The sequence below is a fragment of the Vombatus ursinus genome, unplaced genomic scaffold, assembly GCF_900497805.2.
Source record: "Vombatus ursinus unplaced genomic scaffold, bare-nosed wombat genome assembly UNPS02014779.1, whole genome shotgun sequence".
Lineage (NCBI taxonomy): Eukaryota > Metazoa > Chordata > Mammalia > Diprotodontia > Vombatidae > Vombatus > Vombatus ursinus.
The window spans coordinates 32,248,703-32,274,540 of NW_020954557.1; the positions used below are offsets into that span (position 1 = coordinate 32,248,703).

The 25,838-nt window shown below is 37.8% G+C and overlaps 1 protein-coding gene across 2 annotated transcripts in view; it reads left to right on the forward strand.

The window, feature by feature from the left end:
• Window positions 1-19,914: 19,914 nt before the first annotated feature.
• The window catches only part of PDE1A (phosphodiesterase 1A), a 342,826-nt gene continuing 336,902 nt past the window's right edge, over window positions 19,915-25,838 (forward strand). Inside the window, exon 1 of one of the 2 annotated variants that reach the window (XM_027866098.1) lies at window positions 19,915-20,442. In XM_027866098.1, the coding sequence (XP_027721899.1) occupies window positions 20,390-20,442 (53 nt within the window). In that variant the 5' untranslated portion in view covers window positions 19,915-20,389. The remainder of the gene's footprint in view (window positions 20,443-25,838) is intronic. The other variant, XM_027866099.1, reaches the window with a different exon arrangement.

Consider the following 25,838-nt stretch of genomic DNA (forward strand, 5'->3'; position numbering starts at 1 on the left):
TCCCCCAGAAAGCAGTGTACATTGGAGTTCAGGAGAAGCCTCACCCCAGAAAGGGAAGCCCTACCCACATGATGGAAGGGGGAGGTAGATGGAAGGGCCTTCCACAGTGACAGGCTTAGAGATGATTGACAACTCAATCTATCTTGTTCTCCAGTGACACCTTGTGGTTAGACTAATATTACTGGGGTCAGAGAAGCAGCATAAAATATGCCGTGGGCAAACATCATGAAATGTTCCCTCAAATCAGCTTTCTAAGACACATTAATTTAGCAGAAGGTGGAAGAGATCCCAGTATATAAGGCCCAGGCAGGAAAGCAAGGCTCTGGGAAATTGCCCACAGTGAAACATTAAAACTCAGAAGTTCTGGGGAGGCTGTTACTTGGGGAAGACGTTACCTAGGGCAGAGTGTGGCTAGGCCAGGGAGGAGCTCACCTGGGGTACACTAACCAGAAAAAATTACTCTGTCTTATAGCTTCCTGTCTTAAGTAATTATTCATGAAAACTATGTACTAATTCAGTTGCATTTAAGTCGCTAAAGGATAAGAACTGCCAAAAAAAACCCTAAATTTTGGTTCCTTGAGACAAAGCCCTGTTTAAACTAGGTTCAATTCAGGGTGGCATTTGTGTTACACTATTATGCATAGATAGAATTGAACAGGTGTAGGAACAGGGAACAATGTAAGCCTGAAGGCAAGGAAGCGCTTAACTTCCTTGGTGAAAGTTTCAGTTTGGTTCATAGATTTAGAGTTGGAAGGGACCACAAAGGTAACATAGTATAATCCTATAATTTTACAGATAAAGCAACTGAGGTACAGAGCAATTAACTAACTTGCCCAAGGTCACACAGACAGTGAGCATAAGAAGCAAGATGTGCAACCAGGTTCTTTGACTCCACGGTCTTTGTATTATACCATGCCATAGGAGACAAAGACAGAAGAGAGGCTCGCCATAGATTCTAAAGGGCTTTGAATTCGAACATGATGGAGAAGTGACTAGATCCATGGAAAAGAAAGATAAGTAAATCTAGTAGGGATTCAAAGGATGGTTTAGAAGGTGGACAATGTAGGCCAGAAGATGCAAATGCTAATCAGGGCCTGTATTAGGGATGTCAGATTGTCATTTGTGGGAAGAGAGAGTAGGGAAGTGCTAGGAAAGATGCTTCTAATGTAGAAAAGACAAGACTTGATAACTCAGGGAATATTTCAGATGAAGGAGAGAGAAGAATCAAAAATCCAAAAGATAGCTGAATGAATTTGTTGTTGTTACTGAGCCATTTCAGTCATGTCTCTGACTCTTCATAACCCCATCTGGGGTTTTCTCAGCAAAGATTTTGGAATGGTTGGCCATTTCCTTCTCTATCTCATTTTATAGTTGAGGAAAGTGAGGCAAACAGGTTTAAGTGACTTGCCCAGGATCACACAGCTAGTAAGTTTCTGAGACTAGATTTGAACTCGTGAAGATGAGTTTTCCTGATACTAAGCCCAGTGCTCTATCCGCAGTGCCACCTAGCTGCCCCTTCAAGTAGCTTATTGGGGGAAAAGTTGAGAAGCCAGGAAGCATTTGTTACTCCATATATGTATATATGTATATATATGTATATATATATATTTGTCTATCTATTTATATATACAAAATATAGATAAGAAACATATAGAAAACAGACATAAGGTAATATTGGGTGGGAAGGAAATAGCAACTGAGTAAACCAGAAAAGGCCTCCTTCAGGAAGGGGCCCTTGAGCTGAGTCTTGAAGAAAGCCAGGGATTCTAAGAGTGTGAGGTGAGGAGAGAGAATATTATAGGCATGAATGGTGATACCATTAGCACAGGGATTCTTAACCTTCTTTGTATCATGGATCCTTTTGGCAATATGGTAAAGCCGGTGGCTCCCTTCCGAGAATAAAGCTTTTAAGTGTATAAAATAAAACAGCATTGCAAAGGAAGCCAACTATATTGAAATATAGTTAGCAAAAAAACAAACAAACAAACAATTCACAGACTTCAGGTAAAGAACTCCTGCACTAATGGTGAGCTCAGAAGTAGAATCAGATTTCTCTTTGTTTTTAGAAGTTGTAGCTCGGTTTTGGACACATTTTTCTGGAGATAGCTGGTGGGATGCGGAGTTAAATGTCCTGTAGGCAACTGGAGAAATGCCAGAACTGAAAATATTGATTTCTGAATCCAAAGAGACCTGACTAAATGAAGAATTTCTATTTTTTGATTCTTTGATTCTAACTGAATTTGATTTTTTTCCTGAGGCCCTTTTTCTTTTTTTCTTTTCCTTTTTTTTTTTTTTTTTTTTTTTTGGCTAGGCAATGGGGTTAAGTGACTTGCTAAGGATCACACAGCTAGTAAGTGTCTGAGGTCGGATTTGAACATTTGAACTCAGGTCCTCTTGACTCCAGAGCAGGTGCTCTATCCACTGTGCCACCTAGCTGCCAGGCCCCTTTTCTTATGCTTCATTCACTAAGCTCACTATGCAAAAGCCAATTCTTATTAGTGATGATTTACTAAGCTGCTTGGCTACACACCAATCAATAGGTATTTTGATCTGAGTATATGTCTAAAGTGATTTGCTTTGTTGTTGATATTTTCAAAGAACATCACACCTTTTCAAAGTGACTTTTTTATGTAGAGTAAAAAAGATTGTTAGAATTTTCAGGAATGTTAATTGGAGCCAATCAAACCTTGACCTACCACTACTTCTATTGTAACAAGAATCTTTCAAACATAGTGATTTTAAGGGAGCATTTCTAAATCCAAATGACAATTTGGACCAGTAAAATATCTAAGTTCTCCATCAGTAATTTCAAACATGATAGAGATTTCTGAAATGTACATTATCTAATCAACTAAAATAAGCATTTATTAAATGTTTACTTTGTGCTAGGCATTGTACTAAGAATACTGTGCTAGGGATACAAACAAAAGTGAAATTGTCTTGGCTTTCAAGGATCTTACACTTTAGTGGAGGAGATGACATGTAAATAAATACAGCTAAATATTGATCAGCTCAAATAACTAATCCCCTGAAGTGGCCACATTTATTTCAATTAGCACTATTTGAAGTCATGATCATATAAAATACGGTAATTGGTTCTAATCAATGAAGAGTAAATGGAATGTAAACTTTATTCTTCAGTAAATTCTTATCTAATCTTTTTTAAACTCATTTATTTTATTACTGAAATAATCCACTAACCCATATGAAGAAATCATATTTAATGATAGATACCTAAATATGATGTAAAATACATGTAATACTTAAAACCTTTAAAACTTAGAGGTAATCTATATGGTTATTATTCTCTCTCACATACTAATTTTCCTAACCTTGAATTTAACTATGAAACTGGAAGATGTAAAACAGGGCCAGAGAGATGCTGTCTGATTTCTCTGCTCTGATTTTATTGCTATACAGATGGTTTCTTTCAGACAGTCATTTGAAACACGATTATAAATATGAAATCTTCACAAGTGATTTTCAAAATGAATAATCCAATACAAGAATGGTAACTTTCACAGATAAGGAAACCCATCTGTGACAGTAGAGAAATTCTGTGGTGCATAGAGGCTAAGAGAGCTGGCTGCCCACACTATCCACCACTTCATTATCTACCACTTAGTGCCATCTGCCTACCTTAAGAGAATTTTGTTCAATCCCTATTTCTATGAATTTTCTGATTTGAAATGCTTTGTCTTCAAATGATGACCAGCTTTGCTGGTTTTATGCTTTCACTCAATAAACCATCTCTATAAGTGACATATTATGGTCTTGCCAAACTTGTTCCTGATTAAGGGCAGTCTTAAAACAATCCACATTGTGCCACACAAACAAGCTTGTTCTTTTCTTCTTTTTAGATACCATGATAAAATATTAAGGTACAGATTCACTTATTTTCTTTTTTAAAGTTTATTTATTTTATCTATTTATACGAGCATTTATTATCTCTCCTGCAAAGTACCTCCCCAACAATTAAAAAAAAAGGAAATTCTCATAACATATATGCATCATCCAGAAAACTAGGTTCCCTCACTGGCCGCAACCAAAAATGTGTCTCATGCTACCTTTTAAGACCATCATCTCTTTTCATTTTCAGACCTCTGGTCTTGTGGTTTATTGTTCCAATGATTACAGTTCTAACATCTACCAAGGGTGTTTTTCTCTATAATGTTGTCGTTGTGTAAATTATTCTCTTTGTTCTGCTTAGGTCTTCCCATTTAACTCTGGAACTGTCCATTTTGTCATTTCTTTTGTTGCTATGATATTCCATTTCATTCATATACCATAATTTGTTTAGACATTTCCAAATAGAGGGGCACTCCCTTAGTTTTCAAGTTGGAGGTTTTAAAAAGTGCGGGCCTTTGAAATAAAAATTTTGTGATTGAGTAAAATTTTACCAAAGACCCATGTAAGCAGGTCTTTGGGTGGCCAGTTGGCAAACCCTCTTCTAGAGTCTTAACTTTATGACCAACCATATTGGTCCACTTACTGTTCTGCACAAGTGATGCTCCATCTCCCATCTCAATACTTTTGCACTGGCTGTCTCTCATACCTGGAATGCTGTCCCTTTTTACTTATACCTCTTTGAATCTTTGTCTTCCTCTAACACGACTTAAGAACCACTTTCAGTGAGGTTCTTTCCTAGTCCCCTCACCTACTAATGACTTTCCCTTTAAGGCTACCTTTTGTCTACTATCTATCTATCATGATTGTACCTATTTTTATAGGTGTTGTTCCCAACACTCCATCCTCAATTGAGTGTAAACTTCTTGAAGGCAAGCACTGGGTTTTTTCCCCCCACAGCACCAGAACCTGACATAAAGTAATTATTTAATAAATGCTTCTTGATGATTGATTGAGGTCTATACATGATTACAGAAGAAGAGCTGTTTGACTATAGAAATCTAATTGTTTTTATGGAAGAGTAGTGACAATTATTTCAAGGTAAGACTCATAGATAGGCATTAGGAAATATTTTGACAGGTTGCAAAGGCTTTTTGGAGGGCCCTGGAATTGTTTTCATACTGTAAAACTAAAGAAAATAGATTTGGGGTATAACTTTATTTAGCTTATTTTTTAAAGATGATTCAGAAATTGTTATTCCAAATAAAGACAATAAAACATTTTTACTGTTTCCTTGCTATTGCATCTAGGTGAGTCGGTGCTCAATAATATGCCTGGAAAAGAAATACAGTTCTTTTGGCATGCACAATGTTATGAGTCTGTCACCCCAGGAAATTGCAGTGAAAAGAGATGTTAGAGATCATCTAATCCACCCATTTCATTTTATAGATAAGGGAACTGAGTCCCAGCATGAAGCAGTGACTTCCAAAGTTAGATGTCTAGTTGGTGTCAGAATGAGGACCAGAATTTGTATCCCCTGCCTTCCAGGTCATTGCTCTTCCCAGCATACTTCATTGCCTTAGTGGCATTCAGAAAACATAAAGGTGATTGAGAGGAGGTATTTCTATCTTGCTGGGGCAAGATTATCACCTGCCTTCTTGTCATTTCCCTTATTGAAGCCATTTTGTCATGTGCAAAAAGTATGTGCCCAGACTTAGGCTCTATCTGTCCATCAGGCCTATCCAATTCCCACAGTTTTAGAGTACTGGGGAGTGCTTCTTGTGGTATGTCCTAAAGGATTTATGGCCATCGAGCAGAGTATCATTAAAAGGGGTAGGAGGGGGGAAAATTCAGCATAGAAATGAGGCAGGAACTATCAACAAGTTGCTTTTTTTTTGTAAGATAGATAAATTGGATAGTCGATAGAGCGTTATACTTGGAGTCAGGAAGATGTGAGTTCAAATCCTGCCCCATACTTATTAGTTCTGTGAATCTGGGCAAATTATTTAATCTTGCACTCTCAGTTTACTCATCTGTAAAATGAGTATGATAATAACACTTACCTTCTAGGATTATTGTGAGGATTAAGTGCTATGTAAGCCTTAAACCCTATATATATATATATATATGTATATATATATATATATATATATATAAATGGCCGTGCTAGTTATTATTATTTTCCTTCTATTCTTCAGCATGTACAGTATACTTCATGGGCCTCTGAAAGACCCTAATGTTTTCTGTAGCACAACTCTCACTTAGGGGCAAGGGTGCAGAGTATACAGGACATGAAGTAGTCATGTACTTTTATTGGTATTCACGTGGATGATGCTAATAACACTAATGCTCATAAATTGATACTTTCATTGTGGTTTAAGTTTGGATAGGGTTTTTCATGCTTGATCTCATTTGAATCTCACAGCAACCCTTTGAAATAGGTAATACAGGTCATATTATCCCCATTTTATAGATAAGGAAATTGAGGTTCAGAGGGATTTAATGACATGTTGAAGATCACGCAGCTATTAAGGGTCTGAGGTGAGATTTGAACTTAAGTCTTTCGAAGTCCAATGGTACATCCACTGAACCATTCTGCTTTATAAATCCTACAGAGCTTCCAACTTGTGAAGCTCTTAAAATTTCTTTTCAAAGTACTAAGTCACTTATTTCTAGTCCCTTTCACCTCTCACAAGTAACTCTAGGATAACACAGTTAAAATTGTGGTGGATTTGTAATTGAAGACCTAAGTTCAAATTCTAGCTCTAACACTACCTGTGTGACCTTGGCAGGGGTGTGCTGGCTCTTCAAAAATGTATACCACACTGTCAAGTTACATCTGCATTACTAACATTTTTGTCTATCACTTTCTAAATTTGAAACAATCAACAAAACAAATCAAACCCTGACTTGTAACACTTGCTCATTTCTAAGGAATATGTGCTCACACTGAAAAATTAACGATTGACTCTCATGAGCTGGTATGAGCTAGCTCTAGTATACCTCTGGACCTTGGGAAAGTTACTAAATTTCTTAATGCCTCAGTTTTCTAATCTATAAAATGAGAGAGTTTGACTAGATGACATCAAAGGTCCTTTCTGGCTTAATATCTATGATCCTATAATCTCTTATCAAATTTATGAATGATCTGAAATTGTGATCAATAGCTAAAACAGTGAATGGTAGAATGAGGCTCTCAAAAACATCTGGCCAAACTAGACTGTTGGGTTGAATTCAAAAGATTAAATTCAGTAGGAAAAATCCTTCACTGGAGTTTAAAAAGTCCAAAGTTGGGTAGGCACGTTTATACAGTAACTCATATGAAAAAGACTTGGAGTTCTTAGTGGATCCAAAGCACAATATGAATCAGTAGTGTGACATGATTGACTGAAAAGGGAAGGTGATTTTAGCATTAACTACACAGGAAATGGTAGTCCTGCTGTATTATGCTCTGTACTTAGTCCCAAGCAAAATATCATGTTGAGTTCTGGGTGCCACATTTTAGGGGGTGGCATTGACAAGCTAGAGCATTATCAGATGACAGCAATGAGGATGGTAAAACACTGATAATCATACCATACCAAGGGAAGCTGAAGGAATCGGGGGTGTTTATCCTGGAGAAGAGAAGACACGAGAACTCTCTTGGAATATTTGAAGAGTTGCCACATGGAAGAGACATTAGACTTGTTGTTCTTGACTCCACAGGGCAGAAGCAGGACTCTTGACTATTTTTTGTATTCCCTGATCTTGTCTCATAGCATGTAGTTAATAAAGGATTATAGAACTGAAATTACAGAAAAGTAGATTTTAGACCAACATAAGAGGGAAAAAAATCTGAACCATTAGAACTGATAAAGAGTTGAATGACATGGGCTTCTTCAAGATACAACAAGTTTCCCAATAGTAGAATGACTGATTGTAGCAAAAAAACCAGAATGGTTTCCTGTTCAGATACTAGTAAGATTAGATGACCTCTAAAGCCTTCCAATTCTCAGATTATAAAATGCTCTACTTACTTTAATGAAGTTAGAAGACTTCTTGCTTTTTTTTGTCCCATTCTCCCATTAAACATTAATGATCTGATATCATTTATACTTTGTAAGTAGTTTACATTTAGATGATAAAATAGTAAAATTTTAAATATAAAATTGAAAAGCTTCTGCAAAAACAAAATTAATGCATTTAGGATAAGAAGTAATTTAATGGAAAAAATGTATCAAAGTTCTTGGATAATGGTTTTATTTCCATGCTATATAGACAACTGATACAAATACATAAAACTAAAAGCCATCCACTGAGAGAAAAGTGGTCAAAAAATATGAACAAACAATTATCGAAGGAGAATTGCAAACTATAAAGAATTATATAAAAGAATGCACTAAATCACTAATAATAAGAGAAATGCAAATCAAAACAACCCTCAGGTTTTACCTTTTCACCCTACACTCAAATTAGCAAAATGGCAAAGATGATAATAGATAAGAATAGACAATATTGAAGTATTTGTGGAAAGATAGGTACATTAATGAACTGTTGGTGTAGCTGTCAATAGGTATGTTTATTTTCGGAAACGATTTAGAATTATGCAAGTAAAGTGGCTTAAATGTACATTCTTTTGACCCAGAGATTCCATTAGTAGACATATGTTCCAAGAAAGTCACTGATAAGAAGAAAGTTCTCATTTGCACTAAAATATTTATAGTAGCACTTTTTGTCATAACAATGAACTAGAAATAAAATAGATACACATCAATTGAGGCATGGATTAACATGACAAATATAATGAATATGGAAAATCATACATTGATGCAAATTGAAGTAAGCAGATCCATAACAATAATATGTACAATGACTATAGCAATATAAATGGAAAGAATCACAATAAAAACAATTAAAAATGAATATTTCAAAAGCACAAAGAACAAGCTTGGCCCTAAAGAAGAGATATAAGATCTCCCCCACCCTATCCCTCCACTCTTTTGCAAAGCTGTGAAGTCCTCAATCTGGCACTGTGGTTATATTGGTCAGATTTTTTTTTTTGGATATATTAATTAGCTGTGCTCTTTTTTGAAAAGTTGTTATATGGAGGAATTTCAGGGGGGTGAATTTAGGCTATGCAAAAACAAATGTTATCAATAAAATAAAGTAATGCATACTAATTTTTAACTTTTTAAGGATTTGCATTGTAAATCATGAAATCTCAGCATTAGAAGAAACCTCAAAGTCCATCTAATTCGACCCATAGCTGAACAAGAATTTTCTCTACAACATAAACAATGTCTGGTCAGCCATACTTAAAGACCTCCAGTGAGTGAGAAGCCACTATTGCTGATTCCACTTTTGAATAACTCTGATTGGTAGGATTTACTCCTTATGAAATGACTGTATTTCTTTTTTTTTTTTTTAATCTTTGCTCCTAGTTTTGACCCCTGAAGTCAGGTAGAATGAATTTAATCCCTCTTCCACATGACCGTCCACTATAACCTTGAGAAAAGATGTCATATCCTCCTTGCGTCTTCTGTTCTCTAAGTTAATTATTCCTATTTCCTTCAAACAATGCTCATGCGCTATGGTTTCAAAGCCCTTCATTCCTATAGCCCTTTTCAGGATGTTTTTAGCCCTCAACGTCCCTCCTAAAATGTGGTGTTCAGAATTGAACTTAGTACTCCAGATATAGTCTGACCAAAGAGGGGGACAGAGGGACTCACATTTAGGTCTCAATTCTTCAGTAACATGGGGATCAAGTCGTCACTCCCTCCCTGCCCCCCCATTCCCCAAAACACACACACACACACACACACACACACAGAGGCACGCTCTACCTTTCTACTTCCACAGCAGTGGAATAGCCTCCTTGGCTGAGTTTCTCTTGCATCTAGTCTATAAACAGCCATGAGTCTATAAACTCAGTTTATAGGTGTCACATAATACATGGGTGTGTGATGTTAATTTAACTGGCATGTGGCATCAGGAGAAATTTTTGACAATGATTCAATTAAATATATCAAGCACTTATTATGTGCGTACTATGAGCAAGGCACTGTGCAATGTGCTAGGGATACTAATAGAAAAAAAATAATGATAGTGGTTTTGATCATAGACATTAAAAGGTAAGAGATACAAAACTACAAAACTGATTTGGCCGTGTAAAATACTCGTCAGACTTCATATGAGTTACTTAACTTTTTTAGCTTTTATTAATTTTATTCTGAATTAAGAAACAAAATAAGCATTTCTGTAGTATAGTAGAATAGAAAAAGATGATTGTATATGAAACTGCAAATCTATTATGTGCAACTTACTATGCCTTTTAAATATATAATAAAGTTGTCATGTAACATTTTCCCTTTTTTCTTCCCTCTCCCCGCCCACCTCCCCCTTTGCCCTAGAGATGGCTACCATTAGGCAGAAATATGTGTGTATACATGTAAAAGCATTCTGTACATCTATTTAGCAGTTCTTTCTCTGGATATAGATAGCATCTTTCAAACCTAATGATCACATAGGGGCTTAACACACCTATTTGTTATTGTTCAGTTGTTTCAGTCATGTCAGACTCTTCGTGACCCCATTTGGGGTTTTCTTGGCAAAGATACTGAACTGGTGTGCCATTTTCTTCTCCAGTTTATTTTACATTTGAGGAAACTGAGGCAAACAGGGTTAAGTGACTTGCCCAGTGTCACATAGCTATTAAGTGTCTGAGGCCAGATTTGAACTCAGGAAGATGAGTCTTCCTGACTCCAGGCCCAGTAATCTATCCACTGTGTGACCTAGCTGCCTCTTAATACCTATGCATATTATTAAATACATATTATACAAATAAAGAATGAATGAATCAGATTACCCTGGAACATTTATTTCATTATAACAGATTATTCTCAGTCTTCATTGTTTGTTGCTCGTATATGCAGAGCTCTCTACTCAAACAGCATGTTCATGTTTACTTCCTTGAAAAGAATCAAGTTAATATTCCTCCGAAATAGTTTATCTTTTGTTTTGTTTTGTTTTGTGAAAGATAGATTTCTTACTCTCCTTCCACAGAGCATGGAATAGGGTTCTTGGGAACATATAGGTGCTTAAGTTTTTTTTTTTAATAATGACTATGTAAACTGCTATTTTTAATAATGAGACTGAAAAAACTGGTAATCATAAAAATACAAGAAGACTCTGATACATTATTCATTCATCTATATATTCATTCATTTATTTTTATGCATTCATTTGTTTGTCTGTCCTTTCATTTGTTTGTGTGTGTGCATGGATGTGTTTACCCAGCAAATGAGGCAGTTACAGCAAATTATCTGTAACATACCTCTTAGTTCCGACATTTAGTTCTGGGGGGAAAAAAAGACCATTCTGAGACTCTGTACCTGGGCAAAATGCAAGGTAAACTTTAGGGAGCTTTCTGGGAGGTAATTTGAAGCAGGGGGACCAAGGTATTGCCTTGTATTGATATTCCTTTCAGCTCCAGATCGAGGTCAATAGGTCAATAGGTCCTGTTTAAAAGAAAAAAAGATAAAAATGAATACAAGGGAACCAGAATTTCTGTGTTGAGATGGCGTTAGTCACTCAGAGAAGCTAGCTTTAGGTATGTTGGTGGGTGAATAAGTACAGAGAAAGAGAACAAATGGAGAGAACAGAAGAATTTGCTCTTCAAAGTGAAAGAGATGTTCAGCATCTCCTGACTTTTCCCAAGGAAGCAACTGGCAATATGATTGTGTTCTGCAGTATAGAAAAATATGAGTGTGGATCCCCCTCAGGTATAGTAACTAAAAAACACATTTTCATAAATTTAAGGAATACTCACATGGATTTCCATATGAATTCATGAAACAAATATTAGTATATGCTGCCAAGGCATTTTGCATTTTGTTTAAATTCTGAGTAGTAAAAAAAAAGTCATGAATGTATTTAACAAATATTTCCCCAGGTAATTAATTACATAATTGAATTTAACTTTGAGTTCTTTATATTCCAGTATTATATTTAAGTCCGACCTTTTTAAAAATCAAATATGGATCTGAGATTTTTACCTTGACCATTTGTACTCTCTCCCCTCTACAACAGGCAGCTGTGTTATGGAAGAAAAAGCACTAGATTTGGGGGCAGCTACTGAAGACCTAGATTCATGTCCTTACTTTGCCACTTACCAAGTTGTCTGACCTTGTAGAAGGTCACTTAATTTCTCTGTACCTTCATGTCCTTATCTGTACAATGGGAATAAAAAATACCTCCCCTACTTATCCATCAGGGTTAGTATGAGGACCAAATGAGATATTGCATGAGATACATACACTTTATAAACCATAAGGAATTATATGGAAGGGAGGCAGAAATACTGGGCCACGAGGGATAGTTACCAATCAACACAGTGGAGGCTTAGCGCAGAAGTTTCTTTTTTGTTTGTTTGTTTTGTTTTTGTCTTTTTTTGTGAGGCAATCGGGGTTAAGTGACTTGTCCAGGGTCACACAGCTAGTAAGTGTCATGTGTCTGAGGTCACATTTGAACTCAGGTCCTTCTGACTCCAAGGCCAGAGCTCTATCCACTGTGCCACCTAGCTGCCCCCAGAAGTTTTAAATACGAAAGAGTTAACATCCTGGGCATGGTCTCTTATGTGAGCTCAAGTAGGCCCCTGGCAAAGCTATTGAGAAGATGGGTGAAGAGTAGGGAGTGAAGTGAGATCCTTCATGTTGGAAGAGAGTCTCTGAAAAAAAGTTCCATTAGATTAAGGAATTGCTTATATTCCATTTTGATGAATCATATTCAATGATAATGTATTTAGGGTTTGAAGGTACCTTAAAGCTTATCTGGAGCAGCTAGATGGTGCAGTGGATAGAGTGCCAGGCCTGAAGTCAAGAAGACTCATCTTTTGAGTTTAAATCTGGGCTCAGACACTTACTATTTTGTGTGACCCTGAGCAAGTCACTTAATGACTCATAGCCTAAGTTTCCTCTTTTTAAAATGGGAACAATTAATAATAATAATATTAATAACAATAGGACTATTGTGAGATAACATGTAAACCTTAAAGTGCTAAACAAATGCTAGCTTATTATTATTAATATTATTGTTATCATTATTATGTCTCCCATTAGAATATAAGTTCTTGAGGGTATAGATTGTTTCTTTGTATTGGTATATCCAGCAAGTGGCAATTTGCCTGACACATAGTAGATACTTAATAAATGCTTGTTGATTGATACATACAGAGACCCAATTCTCATAACAGAATTAATAGTATTTGTTTAAATAAGGCTGCACAAGGGCAACTAGGTGGTGCAGTGGATAGAGCTCTGGCCTTGGAGACAGGAGGACCTGAGTTCAAATCTGGCCTCAGACACTTAACACTTACTAGCTGTGTGACCCTGGGCAAGTCACTTAACCCTGATTGCCTCACCAAAAAGCAGAAAAAAAGGCTGCACATCCGATTGGGTAGGTATAATTACCAAATGTCACTGCTGTACTTCAAACATGAAGTATATATCTGAATTGAAACCTGGTGTCTGTGGCTAGGTAGTTAACATAGTGATCTGGAGGAAGCTCATTGTCTAACAACCAAGTTGTTCTTATGTGACCAAGTATCACTTTTTTATTTAGTATTTTATTTTCCCCCAGTTACATGTAAAAACAATTTTAACATTTGTTTCTAAAACTTTGACCAAATTCTCTCCCTTCCTTCCTTCCCACCCCCACCCCCCAGTGAGAAGGCAAGCAATTTGATATAGGTTATACATGTGTAGTTATGCAAAACATATCCATAATAGTTGTATTGTGAAAGAAAACATAGACCAAAAAAAAAAAACCTCAAAAAAAAATAAAGTAAAAAAATATGCTTCGATCTGTATTCAGATACTCTGGGACTGGATAGCATTTTTCATCTTAAGTCCTTCAGAATTGTCTTGGATCATTGATTGTATTGCTGAGAATAGCTAGGTTATTCACAGTTGATCATCTCACAATAATGCTGTTACTTTGTACACAGTCCATTTCACTTTGCATCAGCCCATGTAAATCTTTCCAGGTTTTTCTGGGGACATCCTGCTCATCATTTATTATATCACAATTTATTACATCACAATCACATAGCACAATTTGTTCAGTCATTCCCCAATTGATGGACATCCTCTCAATGTCCAATTCTTTGCCAGCAGAAAAGAGACACTATAAATATTTTAGGACCTATAGGTCCTTTTCTTTTTTGTTTTTTATCTCTTTTGGGATACAGACCTAGTAGTGCTATTGTTAGGTCAAACGGTGCATACATGGTTTTGTAGCTCTTTGGGCATAGTTCCAAATTGCTCTACAGAATGGTTTAATCAGTTCACAACTCCACCAACAGTGCATTAACGTTTGATTTTTCCTACATCCTCTCCAATATTTGGCACTGACCTTTTCTGTCCTATTAGCCAATCTAATAGTTATGAGGTATTACCTGAGAATTGTTTTAATTTGAACTTCTCCAATCAATAGTAAGTTAGAGCATTTTTCATATGGCTTTAAATAGCTTTGATTACTTCATCTGAAAACTCCATATTTTTTGATCATTTATCAATTGTGAAATGGCTCTTATTTTTATAATTTTGACTCAGTTCTCTATATGTTTGAGAAATGAGGCCTTTATAAGAGAAACTTGCTTCAATTTTTTTCACGGTTACTATTGCTTATTGTATTTCCCTCCATCCTATTTCCCCCTCTATTTATTCTATTCTCTTTCTCTTTTCACCCTGTCCCTCCTCAAAAGTGTTTTGCTTCTAACTACCCCCTCCTCCAATCTGACTTTCCTTCTACCACCGCTCCCTCATCTCCTTCTCCTCCTACTTTCCTGTAGGGTAAGTTAGATTTCTATACCTGATTGAGTGTGTATATTATTCCCTCTTTGAGTCAATTCTGATGAGAATAAGGTTCACTCACTCCCCCTCACCTCCCTCTTCTTTCCCTCTTTTCTTGCCTCTTTTAAGTGAGATAATTTACTACATTTCTACCTCTCCCTTTCATTTTCCCCAGTATATTCCTCTCTCACACCTTTAATTTTATTTTTTTTTAGATATCACCCCTTCATATTCAACTCATACCTGTGCTCTCTGTCTATATATATTCCTTCTACCTGCCCTAATAATGAGAAAGTTCTTATGAGTTACAAGTATCATCTTCCCATGTAGGAATGTAAACGGTTTAAAATTAAGTCCCTTATGATTTCCCTTTCCTGTTTATCTCTTTACGCTTCTCTCGAGTCTTATATCTGAAAGTCAAATTTTCTATTCAGTTCTGGTCTTTTCATCAAAAATGCTTGAAAGTCCTCTGTATCATTGAATATTCATCTTTCCCCTGAAGGATTATACTCAGTTCTGCTAGGTAGGTGATTCTAGATTGTAATCCTAGCTCCTTTTTTCTTTGAAATATCATATTTCAAACCCTCTGATCCTTTAACATAGAAGCTTCTGTTGTTATCCTGACTTTTGGTTCCATAATACTTGAATTGTTTCTTTCTGGATGCTTGCAATATTTTCTCTTTAACCTGGGAGCTCTGGAACTTGGCTATAACATTCCTGGGAGTTTTCATTTTGGGATCTCTTTCAGGAGATGTGATTGATGGATTTTTTCAATTTCTGTTTTGCCTTCTGCTTCTAAAATATCAGAGTAGTTTTCTTTGATAATTTCTTGAAAGATGATATCTATGCTCTGATCATGGCTTTTAGGTAGTCCAATAATTTTTATATTATCTCTCCTGGATCCATTTTCCAGGTCAATTGTTTTTCCAATGAGATATTTTACATTGTCTTCTATTTTTTCATTCTTTTGGTTTTGTTTGATTTTTCTCTTGATTTCTCATAAGGTCATTAGCTTCCATGTGCTTAATTCTAATTTTTAAGGAATTATTTTCTTCAGTGAGCTTTCATACCTCCTTTTCCATTTGATCAATTCTACTTTTTAAGCAGTTTTTTCTTCAGTGAATTTTTGTGCCTCTTTTTCCATTTGGCTAATTCTGCTTTTGAAGGCATTGTTCTCCTCGTTGACTTTTTCTACCTCTTTTATTATTCGGCCTAGCCTGTTTTTTAATGTGTTATCTTCTTCAGTATTTTTTTGTGTCTCCTTCACCAAGATGTTGACTCATTTTTCATTGATTTCTTGCACCACTCTCATTTCTCTTCCCAATTTTTCCTCTACCTCTTACTTGATTTTCAAAATCCTTTTTGAACTTTTCCATGGCCTGAGACCAATTCATATTTTTCTTGGATACTTTGGATGTAGGAGCTTTGACTTTGTTATCTTCTTTTGAGTATGTGTATTGTTCTTCCTTGTCACCAAAGTAACTCTCTATTGCCAGATTTTTTTTTCTGTTGTTTGCTCATTTCCTCAGCCTATTACTTGATTTTTAACTCTTTGTTACGTTGGAGCTCTGCTTGCGGGGTGAAGGGGCACTGTCTCAAGCATCAGGGGTTTTGTGCAGCTGTTTTCAGAGATACTTCTAGAGACCTGTAAGTTTTCAGTGTGATCTAAGGAGAGGTGTATTTACTACTCTCCTGGACTGTGCTCTGGTCTTTGAGTGACCATAAGCACTCTTTTCTGCCCTGGAACTGTGAAGAGGGTTCCTGCTCCAATGTGGCCTCAAGCTCTGCTATGCTAATGCTCCTCCTTGCCTTGGGACTGCCACCCAGAACTGCAACCTGGATCCAAGTATGGGGCAAAGCAACACAGTCCTGCCTTAATGCTAGCAGAGACTCCTATAATCTCTTTCTGAGTAGTTGTCCAATCTCCTTACCATCTATGGGCTGAGAGCTCCAGAAGCAGCAGCAGCTGGTGGTGCTTCTGATTCTATGGCTCTCAGGGCCTGCTCCTGTTTTACTGGGGCCAGGGCTGTGCTGGAGTGGCCTGTGCTGGATTATACTTCACTCTCACCCAAGTGTGCAGATCTTTCCTGCCGACCTTCTGATTGGTGTTTGGCTGGAAAATTATTTTACCCTGTCCTTTTGTGGATTCTGCTACTCCAAGAATTATTTTATGCCATTATTTAAAGGTGTTCAGAGGGGTTTTGTAGAGAGCTTGGGTGAGTAGCTGCCTTTTCTCTGCCATCTTGGTCCAAGTATCACTTTTGAGAAGAAATGCCCCAGTGCTTAGATAAGAAGAATGGGAAATGCTGCTGAATGTCAGACCCCTAGAGATACTTCAAAGCTGAGCTTGGGTAGCAGAAGTCTAAGCTTACCTCTAATCTCACTTGATTCTGTTTAGAAGGTGGTATGGATTTCCAACTTCTCTGCCTGTTGCCTCTGAAATAAGTACATTTACTTTTCCTAAGGTTTGCTCAAGGACTATTTTTTGCCAAGGAATACGGAATAACACACTGGGTTTTAAGTTGGGGGGGGAGGGAGGAAATATCATAAAATATCTTATTTAGAGGAGTGGAGAACCCTGGCTTTCAGTGAAAGCACAAAGGAGACACAATTTCATTGGGGTGACTAGACTTTATTCAAGGGTATCAAAATTGAGAGGGTAGTGATCCTTCTGGGCTTTGAAGATCTAGGAGTTTTGCCACATTTTTGTCCTCATTGCCGCTGTACTACTACTCCGATGAATGTTGTGTATAACTGTGGGAAAGTATATTTGGGGCTTTAGGGAAAATGTTTTGTATCAACTCTTTTTATGATACCATCTTAGTAAATGCCTTTGTTAAACATTATTTAAGTCTACTCACTGACTATTAATTGGAAGCAAACCAATGGGCGCTTGTGAGCTATCATAGTGGGGATAGTCACCTGCGGTGTTATACTGATGATGATTTTGATGATGGTGATGATGATAGCTAACATTTATATAGCACTTACTTTATGCTAGGCACTGTGCTAAGTGGTTTACTATTATTATCTCATTTGATCCTCACAACAAACCTGGGAGATATTATCATCCCCATTTTACAGAGTAGGAAACTGAGGCAAATGGAGGTTAAGTGACTTGCCCAGGGTCGTGCAACTAGTAAGTATCTGAGACTAGATATAAATTTAGAACCAGAGAGAGCCACCTGTTAGGGGCCCAAATCTGTGAGTGAAAGTGAAAATTGGAGGAAATGATCAAGAGGAGATATTTTACATATAAGAGATTAATGTTAAGTTTAATTGTGTAGTTTCCAGAATTCACTTTTTGTCCATATTAGAAATTTTACATTTGCCCATCTTTAGTTCTCCATAGTTCCTGAAAGATGAGTGGTTCAGCAATCCCATATACAAGTTTATCCAATATCTTGGAAGGAAAGAGAATAAGCATTTAGATAGTGTCTACTATGTGCCAGGCACTATTCTAAGAGCTTTATAAATATCTCAGTTGATACAACAATCCTTCAAGATAGATTCTTTTATTATCTCTATTTTACAATTGAGGAAACTGAGGCAAACAGAGGTGAAATGATTTGCCCAGGGTCATACAGCCAATAATTATCTGAGGTTGCATTTGAACTCAGGTCTTCCTTACTTTAGGCCCAATATTCTATCCACTGTGCTACCTAGTGACCCCTAAGAGTAGCTGCTTCTGGGGATAATTTGCCTGACTCAAGGGGCTTGAGAGGCAGCTAGCTACTTCCCTTACCATCTCTTCACTTATTTGGGTCTTTAGTTTCTTGCTTCCCATCTAATACCCTTTCCATTATAGAACAGAGACTCCTTTCTTTCTCTAGCGCAAACTAGCAAGACACTTTAGGTGGTAATTCCATTAAGAATATAGATTTAGGTCTAGAAAAGACTGTAGAAGCAATTGAAAACCCTCAGGGTTTACAGATGAAGAGACAGAGACTTGGAAAGATGAAGTTTCTTGACAAATGAGGGAGATAAGAAGAACCAGAGATGGAAATCAAACCTACATCCTCTGATTTCAGATCCTATATATATTTTTTTCTTCCTCTGTCATTCTCTCCCCTTGAAAGGGACCCAAAGCACCTGCTATGTGTGGAAATATTTGGAAATTGCAAAAGTACTTATTCCTCGGATTGCCACCCCAGAAACCACAATTACGCAAATGATTTGATGAGTGCCAGCATGATTCAGCTGGCACACTGCCGGACTTGGAGTCAGAAAACCTGAGTTTTAGTCCCAGCTCTGCCTCTTATCATCTGTGTGACCTTAAGTCACTTAACCTCTATGGGTCTCATTTCCTTCATCTGTAAAATGAGGATCAGTCTAGATGAACTTTAAATTATTTTTTCTTATTTTTATGGATCACCTGGCTATATTGATATATGATACTTGGGGACATTTTCTTCTGTGAATTCGTAAACTTCAGATCCTTTACGGCACCATGTGTCAACTCTACCCCATCTTAAAATTGATTCCTTTGAAATGCATCAGATCTCCTCCTGGAATCTCATGGTGATATTGATTTAATAGGAATATGGTGAATATATCAGATCTAAAGGAGACTATAGCTGATAATTTATATTTAAACCTACAAAGATCATTCTAATTACTCTTTGGCAGAAGAAGATTCCTAAAGTGAGAGGCTTAATTCACCCAAGCAACCCCTGACATAATTTCTTTCGATCTGAGTACAACCTCTCCTAAAAGCACACAAACACATAGCTTTCCTCTTTTGTTTAAGTTTTTATCCCCCCGGCCCCACAAATGCAAGTTTCATTGCATAACCTAAAAAATCCTAAGCCCCAAGTCAATTTTGCCAGACTTTTTTCACAGACTATGTTTGTTTTTCTTTCTCTCTTTGAAATGTCTTTTCTCATGATTTGAAACCACATTTGGGTACAGACATTCAGGGGGTAGTGTCACCCATTGTATTGAGCATTCTTATTTTTTAAACTTTACCAGCTCTGGTCTATTTCACATAGACTTCTACCAGTTGAAAATGGCATTTTCAACCTCAGCCAAGTGTAGGTTATTAGGTTATAAGTGCCAAAAATGATGAGTCGTCTCCACACTTCTTCCAGAGTGAATAAAAGCCAGATTGTAAAATAATTACAATTTCTTGAAGCGGAGCCAGCAACACAACCCTGATCCATCCATCTTCATTAATTTGTATATAGTTCTTATTTTCACAGAACAAACTTTCGGAAGGTACTCACATGGGAATGCTGAACCAGCTGCACAACTTTTATTTTGAAGAAAAAAAAAGTTGAGCCTCAGAGCAGCATGTTTTAAAGACGGGGAGGGACTTAGTGTTTCAGAACTCTTGACCAGCGTGTGGAAGAAGTGGGCTCATGGCTGGAATAACCTAGGGTGTTTCTACCTGGCTAACACTTGGCAGCTTCCCACTTTCCTTGTTCCACTTCTGAGGGTCCGGCACACTTTTCTTGCCCAGATCAACTTGAGTCTCCAATACTGTTTTGCACACCCTACTCTGTGGGGGAGTGCAGCAACGTGCCTGTCTTATGTGGCCTCTATGGCCACATTGCTCAGCTGCCAGGGAGAGAGGAAGTTTTTCCCAACTATCAAAAAAAAGGAGAAAAATCTCTTCTTTACCCTGTGCTCTTAGCAGCACAGTAGCAAAGGACAATCTCCTCCTTGGATTTTTTGAAGTGCTTTCCAGGAAGAAGTTAACTCTCCTCCTTTAAATGGATGACCATGTTACCATCAAGAAAAAACATCTCCAAAGACCGATCTTTCGGTAAGTGATGCTATAGCTGCCAAATGCAATAGCTTCTCTCTCTGTGTTAATTCAGGGCTTTTTGGAGCCTAAAGCAAAGCGAAGTAACAGAACGTGTCAGAAGTTTAACATTCTGTTACAGTGCCCCACAGTAGATGGACTTGCAATTTAGACTGGTAACTAGATTAATTCAGGACTCATGGACAAGAATTATGTACACGTTCTCTGCTATCACCTTTACCAGGGACTTTTTTCTCCCCTTAATGTTAACTGGGCATTAGCAGGAATAGCAAAGTGCTTAAGAAACTTTTGAAACGTTATGCAATCCCTTGTTATTTTCCAAGGTTTCACAGTCCTCTAAATGCAAAACATTGTTCCTGGTTCATTGAACTGATTATGTTCAGGAGACAGTGTTTCAGTGTCTGGAATGCTACACCTTTCCGAGGTGCTCACTTAGTGTGTGGGCATAGGTTCTTGACGTTAACAGCCTTCATAACTGCTGTGTAGATTTAACATCCTGTGCTGGTGGATGGGACAAGAACCCAGGAACACATTGATTTCAGGGTAATAGAAGATTTCTGGCATGGTGAAACTGTGGCTATTTAGTTGGTTGGGACTAAACTTTCTTGGCTGTTTGTTTTAGGTGATGACAGTGGTTTCATTGATGTGTGTCTTGTCTTGGTTTTCTATGTATTTTAAATGCCAGATCTGCATGGTCTCTAGTACCTGAGTATTGAATGACTTGGAGTACTCTTGGACCTGTATTTCTGACAGGAATTGTTTCTGATCCTTTAGAACATGAGTTAAAACAAATAAAATCTGGAATAAGCCTGAGATATTTCACTATTTTACTTTCTAACCAATAATATCATAAACAGGATTATGAGTATAGTGGAGATAATCAAATCCAAATTGCAGCTACAGGTGAGTGATATAGAATTAATTACGGGACAAGAGATTTTCCCAGAGGGAATTTCAAGGAGCTCAGATTATTAGAAAGTTTGGAATTGGACCACATGGAGCTGAGAACTGTATCACAAATAGTCATGCCTGGATAACAATATATGTATAATAACTGAAACAGTGGATGAGAGTGAGTGGCACATTGTAGGCACTTAATAAATGCTTGTTTCAGAGGTAATATGTTGGAAATGTATTGTATTTAACTAAATACCACTTATTATAGTCAATATACTACAAATAAATATAGATATGTGTGTATATGTATACATGCACACACACACACACACACACACACACACATATATACAAATCTCATACAACTATAGAAACAGACGAAAATGATCTATACACCTGAGAGACAGCTAGATAGCACTAGGCTACAGCAATAGGATGGAGCACTTGCCTGGAGTGAGGAAGACCTCAGTTCAAATCTAGTCTTAGGCACTAAGTAGTTGTGTGACCCTGGGAAAATCACTTAAACTTTGCCTGCTTCAGTTTCTTCATCAGTAAAATGGGGCTAATAATAGCACCTACCTAATGGGGTTGTTGTGAGGATAAAATGAGATATTTGTACAGTGTCTAGCACATAGTAGGTACTTCATAAATGCTTGTCCCATTCCCGTTCTCATCTGTATTACCTGGAATTTACTAATCCATCTGTCATGTCATCAAATTAAAAGAGACTTCTAAGCCTTTTTCCTGGTTAATCTGTAATTTCTTGGAAACACATGTATGGAAACAATGGGTAAGGAAGGTATCATTCTTAAAAGGAGGTATGAGCAATGGGCTAGAATGATTATTAGAAGAATTTGTATGGTACCTCCCTTGATTCTTTCTTGTGCCCCCCTAACTCCATTCCTTCCACCAAAGGACCTGAGTCTGCTATAATTAGATTTTTAGTTACATAAATGCACAGTTGCCCTCAGAAAAATGGCACAGTTGTAACTCTTAACTCTTGATCTACTTTTCGTTCATCCATGTGCCCAATTGAACATTATTAAATATTTAGGTGCCTGAGGCAGTTGGGGTGGGCATTGCTTAATTCATTCCTCATTTATCATCACTCATTTTCAGTCATGTCTGACTCTTTCTGACCCCATTTGGAGTTTTCTTGGCAAAGATACTGGAGTGGTTTGTCATTTCCTTCTCCAGCTCAATTTACAGATGAGGAAACTGAGGCAAACAGGTTTAAGTGACTTGCCCAGGATCACACAACTAGTAAGTATCTGAGGACAGATTTGAAGATGAGTCTTCCTGACTCCAGTCCCAGAACTCTATCCACTGAGCCTTCTTATCCATAAGCCCTTTTTCACTCCTTGATCTCCTAGAAGTAATGAGCCTAATTCTCACAGGATCCCCTCCCCCTCTCACCAAAATTTATAATAACAATAACCAAAATTAGTAAACCATTTTAGGGCTTACAAAGCACTTTTCCCCCAACCCCAACATTATGATGAAGTTAATATAGGTCAGCTCGATTTTATAGATAAGAAAACTGAGTCTAGGAAAGGTGAAGTGATTTGCTCATGGTCTCACAGAAAATGTTAGAAATGTAAGAATTATAACCTATGTCTCCTGATCCCTGGTCTAGTGTTCCTTCTACTGTACCACAATTTACCCATTACAAATAGGTATACTGTTAGTACTACTCGCTAGGTTGAATTTATTGTTTTTGTTTCCTAAACAGCACTGTAGTGGCCTGGAAAAAATCACATTTCAAAAATGCCACACTGACAATAGAATAATTCAAACCTGTCATAGAAAGAAACTCTTGACTGAAGAATCACCTTGGGATGGATATGGGTGGATGAATAAGGATGAGTGAAATGGGTTGTTAATTATATGCAGTTGGTGGTGGCAGTGGAGTATGAGGAGGAGGAGGAAGAAGAACAGAAGAAGGTAGAAGAAGAGGACGAGGAGGTGAAGGAAGAGGAAGAGGAAGAAAAAGAGGAGGAGTTGGAAGAAGTAAAGAAGCAGGGAGTGAAAGAGGAAGAAGAGAAGAGGGAGGTGGTAGAAGTGAAGGAGGGGGAGGTGAAGAAGGAGGAGGGAGAAGAGAAGGAGGAGTAAGAGGAAAGTGTCTTGTAAGATCAGAGTAACCAGCTATGATTCCCTGGAGAAAGTTTAAGGCTAGTCTCTGGTAATAGAGCAACTTTCACTTCCTGTTTGTTCCCTCAAGGGTGTACTGCATGCCCATCAGATACTCGCTGGCTTAAAATAGCTGCTGTGTGCTCCCTTGAGGCCCTAGGGACATGCTATTCAGAGTTTAGGCATAACTGGGAGGAAAGCTCTATTTGGCTTTGGCACCAAACCTACCCAGGTCCCCTGTTCCCTCATGGTGCCCTCAGTTACCAGAACTGTGACACATTTTTCCAGGCCCTTGTAGTATCAAATTTGGAGCTGCTTCCAGCACATAAGGGGTCAACATAAAGTCTAGATGGGATCTCTCTGTCACATACACACACATATATTGCATAGACATATGTATATGTCTATACATACTTTGTTGTTGTTCAATCATTTTTCAGTTGTATCTGACTCTTCATGACCTCATTTGGGGTTTTCTGGGCAAATATACTGGAGTGGTTTGCCATTTCCTTCTCCAGCTCATTTTGTCCAGTAGGAAACTGAGGCAAACAAGGTTAAGTGACTTGCCCAGGGTCACACAGGTAATAAGTGTCTGAGGTCAGATTTGAAGTTACAAAGATGAGTCTTCCTGATTCCAGAAGTGGCACTCTATCCACTGTGACACCTAGCTGCTTCTGTGTATACATATACACACACACACACACATATGTATATATACACATATATGTGTATAATTTTATGTTTTACAAGGACTTTTCCTCACAACAAGTCTACAAATTAGGTAATTGAATGATTATTACTACCATTTTTCAGATGAAGAAAATCAGGGTCATATAAGTTAAATTATTTGCCTAACCTCACATAGCTAATGTGCCAGAGCTGAGTCTAAAACTTATCTCTTTCTCTAGCATGACATATAATGGAGGGAAAGAGATTTGGGGGGCTCCCCCCACATTGGAGGGAAGCCAAGAGCCTGGAACATGTGAGGGGCAGCTGAGGACAGGGCCTAGAACCATCTCTTAGGATGGAGGACGACTAAGATGGCTCACTTCATGGGGCAAGGCTAAGAATCTAGTTCTTAGAAGTCAAAGGCCACATTGAGAACAGTGGTGGTACATACCTGCAGTCTCTGTTGGATCACTTAACCTTGGGAGTCCTGAGCTATAGTGGGGCCATAGCAGATCAGATGTATGTACCAAACCTGCTACCAGTCTGATGAGCCTCTCCATAGTGGGCAGGGAACCAGGCTGCTGGCACAGTCTGGAAAAGGAACAGGTCAAAGCTTCCCTACTGAGTAGTAGTGAGATTGGGTTCATGACTGGCCCCTGCACTTTTAGCCTTGGTGAGATCAGGAAGAACCATCTCAAAAAAAAAAAAAGAAAAATAAAGGAAGAAGCAAAGGGACAGCACAAGGGGTTAATCCACAAGGAAAAGGCCAAGGCATCACTATTAGAAGGAGACCAACACTGAAATAACTACTGAGTCATGGGTTAGGGAAGTCTGTGAACAAAGCCTGGATTAGATATTGTGTCATGGAAACAACTCTACTCCTGGAATCAGAAGACAGATTCAAGTCCTGGCCCTGACACTTACCAACTTTGTGATCCTGAGTAAGTTCCTTAACCCCTCTGAGTTTCTCTTTACTTTATCTGTAAAATGGGAATAGTAAGGTCTGATTCACCTACCTCCCAGGGATGTCAGGGGAAAATACTTTGTAAATATTAGAGTGCTGCAAAAATGTGAATTACTATTACTATAATTATACTGCAAAAGTTAAAACCCTAGGTGAGCCAGGGTCTGTGACTAAAGATAGGCTTAATGAAGTCAAGTCAAAGCACTTATTAAGCACCTTCTAGGTGCCAGGCCATGTGTTAATCACTGGTGATGCAGAGAAAGGCAAAAACATCCCCTGCTTACCAGGATCTTATAGTCTGTTGGGGGAGACAATAGGTAAATAAATATGTACAAACAAGACATAAACCGAATAAAGTGGGAGATAGTGAACAGAAGGAAGGCACTGGGATTAAGGGGGACTGGAAAAAGACTTTCTGGAGAAGGTGAGATTTTAGCTGGGCTATGAAGGAGGCCAGGGAAACCAGGAAGCAGAGATAAGAAGGGAGAACATTTCAGGTATGCTGGGATAGCCAATGAAAATTCCTAGAGTTAAGACACAGAGTGTGTTGTGTGAGGAATAGCAAGGATGCCGATGTTAATGGATCAGAGTATGAGGGAAAAATAAGGCATGAGAAGACTAGAAAGGTTTAGGGTATCTGATATGCCAAATTCAGGTCACAGTGGGGTCAAATTGTTTCAAAAGGAGCTGAAATGAGTTCACTTCTTTTTGGAAGGGGCAGGAATTTGCTGATGAT